A 10,232-nucleotide genomic window follows, 5' to 3' on the forward strand; every position below is an offset into this window, starting at 1 on the left:
GGTAGGGTAGTTGGTGCCTTAAATTTTGGTTGGTGAGGTAGGTGAGAGCTTACTAATTTTTGCTTTCGTCATAGCGCTTGAGTCTCGTTCTTTAACACTTTCGCTTTAGGCCACTCCTATTTTTGGACTTGGTCTGGGTGTTAGTGGGCTTTTGATCTTTTGACCCCTCGCCTCTGTGGAGATGGAGGTTGAGTTGTTTGTAATCCTTTGATCTTTCGACCTCTCTCCTTCTTGGGGAGGTGAAAGCTTGATTGGCAAAAGGTTATTGGTCTTTCGACCTCTCGCCTTTCTGGAGGTGAAAACTTGATTGCCCGTAGGCTACTAGTCTTTCGACCTCTCACCTTTCTGGAGAGGTGAAAACTTGATTGCCCATAGGTTATTGGTCTTTCGACCTCTCTTCTTTCTGGAGAGGTGAAAACTTGATTGTTGTAGGCTATTAGTCTTTCAACCTCTCGTCTTTCTGGAGAGGTGAAAACTTGATTGCCCATAGGCTATTGGTCTTTCGACCACTCACCTTTCTGGAGAGGTGAAGGCTTGATTTCCCATAGGCTTGAAGGTTGAGAGTTTTACTATATAATTGGCAATGGAATATAAAATGAGCAACCTTTGGTTGATGTTGTCGATAAGCAAGCTTTTGCTGGGCTTGTTTTGACCTTTCATCATGCGTTCATCTTTGGGAATAACTGTTATAGCTTTTAAAGGGGTACAAAGGATTGCCTCGTTAAAAAACCTCACACCTTTTTGCAAAGGCTTCCCCCGTGAGGAAAAAGAGTGCCAGTCCTTGAGGAGTTGGGAAAAGTAAATTACAAAAGACTAAAAAACAAAAATTACACAGCCCGTGGGCTGATATGAATTTGCCGCCTAACGGTAGAAACAACACAGATTATCGGCGTTCCAAGTGTGAGTTGTTTCGTCCCCTTCGCCATTTATAAGACGAAAGGTCCCTGGCTTGATCATGATTGCCACGATGAAGGGGTCGTATCATTGCGGCCGTAGCTTGCCATGCTTATCCGGATGACGAATGAGGACCCAGTCGCCTGGCTTGATGTCCTTCTGAATGACCTTTTTGTCTCTCCAGGATTTTATGTCAGCATGATACCTGTCAAGGTTATCGGCCGCCTGTAGCCTTGTGTGCTCTGATGTTTTGACTTCAACGTATCGTTGGGTGGGTGTCGTGGCTGCTATCTCAGTGCGGAAAGAACCTAGCCTTAGTTCTTCATGAGTCATAGATTCTTCCCCATATAACAATTGAAATGGGGTGAAACCGGTTGTTTTGGTACGTGAGATATTGTGCCCCCAAACTAATGTGGTGAGTTCCTAAGACCACTTCCCCTTTGGTGCATCAAATAAAGCTTTAGATATGGTCGATTGAGTTACATGCTGTTACTCCTTGGTTTAGCTATCCTTATATGTACATACTGTTACATAAACCAGTTAGTTTTTCCCTGAAGAGATTATGCTACCTACTGATTTGTTGAGGACCTAGTAATCATGGCCCTAAACTGTTTAAGAACCATTGGTGTTATTTGCATGTTGTCGCAACAAGTTATTCCCTCGAGTAACAGCTAAGTGACCTTTTGCGCTGTGTGCAGTCTAAGTATTTAAACATTGATCATCAACACCTCTTGACATAGTTAGATTGAATATGTGACAATGATATGAGCATATCTGTCTCAAATAGTAGTTGCATAATGTTATGATATCTCTGTACTTTGTAATTATTGAAAGCAATGGAAACTAGCAGTCAAAGGTACACGTTAATGACTGTGGACGTCTTATTTGTGACAGTAGGGAGTGTTTTGTTTGTGTAAGAGTTAGATAAGAATTTCCGCTCTTGCTTAAATAGATTTAGTTTGGAATGTCAAGGATAAAGAACATTAAATAGATTTAGTTTGGCCATATAACTTGAATAATAACTCTTGTTCAGTGAGTTACCATTACCACTTACCACATGCCTAATTTACTAAAATGTATAGGCAACCATGGCATGGTATGTAGTGCATGTCGGTCACATACCTAGGATTTATCGAACCTGGGAAGATTGCTATGCTCAAGTCAATCGCTATTATTTGACTTTGTTGTATGTGGACTTATTATTAGACTTTGCATTAAACATATTATATATATATATGAACATATGCTATTAGTAGTTGTCTGCGGCCAAAACTAACCACGATTGTGTCAGCCATGACTCATCGTCGACTATTACCCCGTCGCCGAAGAACTGATCGGCAACAAGAAGCGGCCCATGATTTTATGTAGGTGTATAGCAAAATTTTGAGCACTTCCCATGATTTTATGTAGGTGTATAGCAAAATTTTGCTTTCTAAAAAGCAAATGGGATTACATAGGCTTCTTGGACCCCAGTGCGAGTCAATGACATGACATGTCTAGGCCTCTATGGATGTGACGTGGAAGACCAGAAACAGAGATTGATTGCTGTTTTTGACCAGTAACTATCACAGCCGACGGGAAACAATGAATGCGGGTTTTATGTAATGTGGGTAATGCTTCGCTACATCGGCAGGAAATCGGAAGAAGCCGATAAGTTGGTGTGTATAATCCCCATTTGATTTATGTCTGTTAATAATTCAACAAATTGATTTACTGTTCCTCTTTGGATATCATCTTTTTTGAACAACAGCGTAAGAACTTTAAGCATGAAAGGCTGCTAGACACGGAGATCGTCGCACTACAATCGGAGCTGGCAAAATTCATCTTAGCCGAGGTATTGGAAAAAGATGGAGTATTCTCCATTGCACAATCCATGAAGTACAAGGACCAGTATGGCCCAGAGCGGCTCGCCAGATTATTGTAGGAAGTCCGAGAAGCATGTGTGAAGTCCAAGAACAATTCTTTTTATTTTGAGGGATCGAGATGTGGATAAGAACATTTGAATTGTAATAGTAACATTTGCAATGTTTAATATTGATAGACCTGTCGTCTACGAAGCGTATATAAAGCGAAATATGATTCCACGAAAAAATATAAATTAAAATAAATTATAAAACAATAAAATATGAACGGGCCATCACCGCCGGTTAGCAACAAACCGGCAGTGTTGTCGTAACCATCACTGCCGGTTAGAAGGAAACCGACAGTGTTGGCTTGCTCAACACTGCTGGCTTGAACCATCAACCGACACTGATAGTTACGAAAACACTGCCGGTTTGATCCATGAACCGACACTGATATTTACAACAACACTGCCGGTTCGATCCATGAACCGACAGTGTAGGATTGCTCAACACTGTTGGCTTGAGCCAAGAACCGATACTCTTAAAGCAACCGTCACTATCGGTTGGCACTACAAACCGGCAGTGTTGTTCAACTGGACACTGCCGGGTGGAGCTAGGAACTGACACTGTTTCCTGTAAATCAGTGTCGGTTTTTAAGGACCGGCAGTGATGTCAACCCCCCATCACTGCCGGTATGCCACTGTCGGTTTCAAAATCCGGCAATGAAGTGGGTTTTTGAATCGGCAGTGATGTCCAGATCTAGGGTAGTGATTGTCAGACCTAAACACGTTACCATTGCGGAGGTTCTTTTTGGTCCATCACCAGACCTATCTAGGCGAAGAGACCTCATTGGTCCCAAATTAGTAGCGTGGAACGATTTTCTGCCACATATTGCTAATATAGAGTTGGCCCATGAACAAGACGAGTTGCTCTAGAATTTACTTCCAAATGGAAAATTCTCGGTGAAGTCACACTATCAAGCATTATTACATACTGATAACCCAAATATTAACAAACTCATTTGGAAAGTGAAAGCCCCACTGAAAATAAAAATTTTCCTATGGTACCTATGGCGAGGAGTTATATTGACAAAGGATAACCTAGTAAAGCGCAATTGGTAAGGTAGTAAAACTTGCTGCTTTTGTCTCAAAGAACAGACAATTAAGCACTTGTTCTTTGACTACCAGTTTGCTTGTTCAATTTAGTCTTTTATTCATGTTGCGACAGGTCTTTTAAAACCCCACAATATAGGTCATATGTTCAATGGCTGGCTAAGAGGTGTCAATAAAAATGTCAAGCTTTTACTCCTGCTAGGAGGAGCTGCGACTTGTTGGTCTATTTGGCTCTGATGGAATGATATTGTTTTTGAAAAGAAAAAAAATTGTTTCTCCTATGCTGATTATCTATTTGGTTACCCAGTGGCTATGTACTTGGGCTAAGCTGTAGAAGCCGAATGTGCAGGATACAACTGTAGCAATATTATAACAGTTGACGTAGGTGGCCAAGGATTTTTTTTCTCTCAGGTACATGGGTTGCGGTCTAGTTTACGAATTGATAGTCACTAAATTGTGCCAGGTTTGTTTTCTTTCTCTGGCTGTGTGCCTCATGTTAGGCAGAGGCTAGAAGTTGTCCTCTTTAACTTTGTATCAACTCGATGTATTGCTTTCGAGGTTTTAATAAAAGTTTGTTTATCAAAGAAAAATGGCACGCGTTCTTCTGTTTAATGACTGGACTGCACAGCGATAGCGAGCCAGTCTGCTTTTATTTTTTCGTGGTTCCTGAAAGCACATGAACAGTGCTCAATCTGTATTGGATTGGATGGAAGGGGGCCGGGCTTAACGGATTAATCCAAATCCAAGCATGTATGTAGTTAATGTAGCATAGAAACTGCAGAAGCAAGCATAACACGCATGCACCGCACTGATGCAAGGCAGGGAAAAGTAAACCAGGGACACCTACGTATGTAGAGGGTCTCATGCATGCCCCTGTGCACTGTGGCAATGCGCAGCAACACCAGCCATCAGAAGATGCATAAGTGAGCCTCTCACTTCGCCTTTGCCCTCCCATCATCATCACATAGTGCTCTAGTACACGTATTTGTAGTTTTGTGATGTACTAGTACGTAGTATGCAGAAACTTTTAGTCCCCGTGTGGAATCGAGGATTTTTTATTTTTCCTGATCGTGGGTTTTTTATGTGAAACTGAGCTGATGAACTCCTATAAAATTTCTGTGCCTAACAAACCCTTAAGTTTTAGATGCATGCCAAAAGAACTTCAATCCCAGAGAACATAATAATAAACAAATATATATAGTAACATTTTTTTGACCAACAAGAATAAAAAGCGGGGAAAGAACAGACAAATTAAATTCACCCTAAAATAAAAATGCTCAAACAATATATCCATATCCACCATACTTTTAGTTTCTACATCGGTGCAGTGTGGCACATTTACCGACACAATTAAACACAGCAGTCTGGCTCCTATAGTGTCCGACACAACTAAGTTGTCAAATATTCATAGCCGCCATAAAAAATATTGAAATGATGGTACGTCATGTGGCGGACACATACACAAATTCGCAGTTCTGTTGGAAGCTCCCTATACCATGACAATTCACATGGCAGACTCGTATCAAATGCATGATGCAATGATGGCTGACTTTCGATAGTTTTTGCATCATGAAGTACAGATCAACTAATTCTGGTTCAACCATTTCCATGAACGACAGGAACTGCGGGCTGTTCTTATTTGGAGCCTAGCTGCCACTGCATGCATACAGAGGTGCAGCGTGTATAGTCAACCATCATTTGTATAGTCAACCATCATTGCATCATACAGCGGTTGACTTCCAATACAAATCAATTAGGGGGTGTTTGGTTTCCCCTCTTAAAGTTTAGTCCCTGTCAGATCAGATATTTGACACTAATTTGGAGTATTAAACATAGGCTAATTACAAAACTAATTACGTAGATTGAGACTAATTTGCGACACGAATCTATTAAACCTAATTAGTCAAAGATTTGACAATATGATGCTACAGTACACATATGCTAATGATGTACTAATTAGACTTAATAGATTCGTCTTGTGAATTCGTAACGACTTCTGTAATTAGTTTTATAATTAGTATCTGAATAGCCGATGTGACACCCAATGTGATACCTCATGAACTTCGGTCTCTGATCCAAACAATCCTGGTTCAATCATTTCCATGAACGACGGAAACCGGCTGTTCTTATTTGGATCCTAGCCGCCTGCAACTAGGCATCATTGACATTGTGACCTGGAGCCATTGCATGAGTCGAGCACGTGGGCGGTGAACAGTTACTGTAATCCATGCTTATATGTATATATATATATCAAAATTCACCAACAGGGCACCTTCGGATCCGATGGCCACTCTAATAGTATTAGCCATCTGCCTCTTGGCCCTATTGCCGGGTGCCGCCTCCTCTTCTCTAATCACCACAGCAACAAACAGTAATGGCAGCCACAGCGACCTTCATGCACTGCTGGCTTTCAAAGGCGGGCTCGCTGATCCCACCGGCGTCCTTGCCAGGAGCTGGACAACCAACGTGTCCTTCTGTCGATGGCTTGGATTGTCGTGCAGCCGCCGCCACCGGCAGCGCGTCACAGCACTGTCGCTGTCCGATGTTCCCCTACAAGGGGAGCTCAGCCCACACCTCGGTAATCTTTCGTTCCTCTCCATACTCAACCTCACAAACACCCGCCTCGCTGGCACCATCCCTGCTGAACTTGGCATGCTACGTCGTCTTAAGGTTCTATCTCTCGTTCAAAATGGTCTCTCTGCTGCCATTCCTAGTACCATAGGAAACCTAACAACGCTTGGTGATCTTCGCCTAAGTTACAATAGCCTGTCAGGAGAAATCCCCCAAGGACTACTGCAAAATTTGCACAGCCTCGAGCGGTTTTCTCTTTGCAAGAATGAGCTAACTGGCCACATACCACCAAGCTTATTCAATAATACACAATCTCTAAGGTGGCTCAGCTTGAGGAACAACAGCTTATCAGGTCCCCTACCACATAATATAGGTTCCTTGCCAATGCTAGAACTCTTGTACTTGGAATTCAATAACCTGTCTGGTACAGTACCCCCAGCCATCTACAACATGTCAAGGATGCAGTGGCTCAGTCTGGGTACGAATAACTTTGCTGGTTCTATTCCAAACAATCAAAGTTTTAGCCTTCCTCTATTGAAGGATCTTTTTCTCGCAGGGAACAATTTTTTGGGTCCAATTCCATCTGGACTTGCCGCGTGCAAATACTTAGAAATTCTCAATTTGTCAGAAAATTATTTTGTTGACGTCATTCCAACATGGCTGGCTCAACTGCCACGTCTCACCATTCTTGACATGACAGAAAATAACCTAGTCGGCTCTATCCCAGCTGTTCTTAGCAATCTCACCACCCATCTTACTGGACTATATCTCGGAACCAATCAGCTAACTGGTCTGATTCCAAGTTTTCTTGGGAACTTTTCGGAATTATCTAAACTATGTCTGTACAGGAATAATTTCTCCGGCTCAGTACCACCGACACTTGGCAACATCCCAGCTCTTTACAAGCTTGAACTTCACTCCAATAATTTAGATGGGAATCTTAACTTCTTGTCTTCCCTTTCTAATTGTAGGAATCTCCAGGTCGTTGCTCTGTCCAATAATTCTTTAGTAGGGGGGCTCCCAGATCATATCGGGAACCTATCAACCGAGTTACATTGGTTTAATGTAGGTGACAACAAGTTAAATGGTAGGCTTCCACCGTCATTGTCAAACCTAAGCCATCTTCAAACATTAGATCTTTCTAGAAACCTATTCACAGGGTATATCCCAAATTCTGTCACGGTGATGCAAGAGCTCATCAAGTTTGACGTCACTAACAATGACATGTCCGGCTCTATACCAACAGAAATTGGAATGCTGAGGAGCTTACAACGCTTGTATCTTTCAGGAAACAAATTCTTTGGCCCTATACCCGATAGCATTGGCAACCTTAGTGTTCTAGAACAAATAAGCTTATCTAGTAACCACTTAAACTCAGCTATACCAGCATCCTTCTTCCGCCTTGACAAACTCATTTATTTAGATCTTTCTAACAATTTCTTTGTTGGTCCACTTCCAAGCGATGTTGGTGGGCTAAAACAAATGTATTCCATTGACCTCTATTCCAACTATTTCCATGGAACCATCCCAGAATCTTTTGGAAAAATTATAATGCTCAACTTCCTAAATCTATCACATAACTCATTCGATGGGCAATTCCCAGATTCATTTCAAAAGCTTACTAGCTTATCATACTTGGATCTCTCCTTCAATAATATCTCTGGTACCATTCCCATGTTCCTTGCCAATTTCACGGGCTTGACATCCTTCAACCTCTCCTTCAATAAGCTTGAAGGGAAGATACCAGAGGGAGGTATTTTTTCAAACATCACGTCACTATCTTTGATTGGAAATGCTGGGCTATGTGGATCTCCCCATCTTGGATTTTCTCCTTGTCTTGAGGACTCTCACTCATATAAAAGACACCTTCTAATTATCCTTCTTCCAGTTGTCAGTGCTGCATTTGTCTCCACTGTTCTTTGTGTCTACCTAATTATTAGACGGAAAGCTACTGTCATTGATCCTGGCAGTGCTGTAAGACAAATATTGGTTACCTACCATGAGCTCGTTTCTGCCACTGATAACTTTAGCGATAACAACCTTCTGGGAACTGGAAGTCTTGCAAAAGTTTTCAAATGCCACCTGAGCAACGGTTTGGTTGTTGCAATAAAAGTTCTAGACATGCGACTAGAACAGGCCATTAGAAGCTTTGATGCCGAGTGCCATGTGCTTCGCATGGCTCGACACCGCAACCTGATAAGAATACTAAGCACATGCTCCAACCTGGAAATCAGAGCACTCGTGCTCCAGTACATGCCCAATGGCAGCTTAGACAAGCTCCTACACTCCGAAGGTACATCAAGTAGCTTGGGATTCCTTAATAGGCTGGAGATCATGATAGATGTGTCAATGGCGATGGAGTATCTGCACCATCAGCATTTCCAGGTTGTCCTGCATTGTGACTTGAAGCCTAGCAACATCCTATTTGACAGCGACATGACAGCACATGTGGCAGATTTTGGCATCGCAAAATTGCTATTGGGTGATGACAGCTCCATGGTCACTACAAGTATGCCCGGAACACTTGGGTACATGGCACCAGGTACTACCATTCTCTTCTACTGTAACTATACCTGTGAGTGGTGTGTATGATCGTTGTAGTTCCTTCTAGTTGCTCAATTGTTGTAATATTTGTTTTACTGATTATTGGGCAGAGTATGGATCATTTGGGAAGGCATCCCGCAAGAGTGATGTGTTCAGCTTTGGAATCCTGCTTCTTGAAGTCTTCACCGGAAAGAGACCCACCGATCCCATGTTCATAGGAGATCTAAGCATCAGGGAGTGGGTTCGTCAAGCATTCCTGTCAGAGATTGTCCATGTTCTGGATGATAGGCTCCTGCAAGGTCCTTCCTCTGCTTACTGCGATCTGAAGCCCTTCATTCCACCAATCTTTGAGTTGGGTTTGCTCTGCTCAAGTTGTGCACCTCACCAAAGGTTATCGATGAGTGAAGTTGTAGTGGCTCTAAAGAAAGTGAAAAATGATTATATCAAATCCATGCCAGCAACAAGGCCTGAAGCTGGCCAGTGATCTCCCTTATCTGTATATCTCTTTGTTCTGTTCTTTCGCTTTTGTACTAGCAGAATAGGACCTGCTGCAGCAGACTCTTGCACATCTTTGTCCATTAACGAGTGTGTGTTCTGTTCACGCTTTCCCTCAGTTGTTGAGTTTGAGAGATGTTTGTGTACTGTGAACTGGAGATTTAATCAGTGTACCTACTGTAGCTGAAACCCTGAACATTCTATTTTCACTAGCACCCAAACCTCCCATCCGATTTAAAAAAAAAATCCATTCCCAATCCATAGGCGTGGCTGCAGCAAAGTGTCAGGACAAGCGGACGAAAGGGCAGGATTCACAAGGCCGTGCGTGATCCGACAATAGGAAAAGCAGACAAGACTGTAGTGGCTGGCATGTGGGACAACATTGTCAGGATGGGTGTTTCTTTAGGCGGTTTGCCGCGGCAGTGTGTGGGCTTGTTTTATAAGCCCGCTGTAATAGAGACGACGGTTGTTGTTCTAGGCTACGGCCTTCGAACCACAGGCTATCACTCGAGTAACCAAAACAAGATACACGACAGAACGAAAGGAACAAAGAGCACGAAGCAATTGCGAAAGTCTCCTTGGATCAAAGTTTTTTTTCTCCCCCTCTTCATTGTACAAGAGGGGCTACATTTATACCCTTCAGCATGCAATATAAAGACAGAAATGCCCTTCTAACTACTCCGATACCCAAGTATATTCGATATCCTTGGGGCGCTTTTGATCCATTCAGCCTGTCATGACGGTTCCTCCTCCAGGTGGGCCCTATCGCCGA

At 42.6% G+C, this 10,232-nt stretch overlaps 1 protein-coding gene across 1 annotated transcript; it reads left to right on the forward strand.

Moving 5' to 3' along the window:
* Nucleotides 1-6,133: 6,133 nt before the first annotated feature.
* On the forward strand, nt 6,134-9,449 carry LOC136482850 (probable LRR receptor-like serine/threonine-protein kinase At3g47570). The gene is made up of 2 exons (XM_066480026.1): nt 6,134-8,963; nt 9,076-9,449. The coding sequence occupies exons 1-2, from the start codon at nt 6,134-6,136 to the stop codon at nt 9,447-9,449; spliced, it is 3,204 nt and encodes a 1,067-aa protein (XP_066336123.1).
* The last annotated feature ends 783 nt before the right edge of the window (nt 9,450-10,232 follow it).

The sequence above is a fragment of the Miscanthus floridulus genome, chromosome 9, assembly GCF_019320115.1.
Source record: "Miscanthus floridulus cultivar M001 chromosome 9, ASM1932011v1, whole genome shotgun sequence".
In the NCBI taxonomy this organism is placed as follows: domain Eukaryota; kingdom Viridiplantae; phylum Streptophyta; class Magnoliopsida; order Poales; family Poaceae; genus Miscanthus; species Miscanthus floridulus.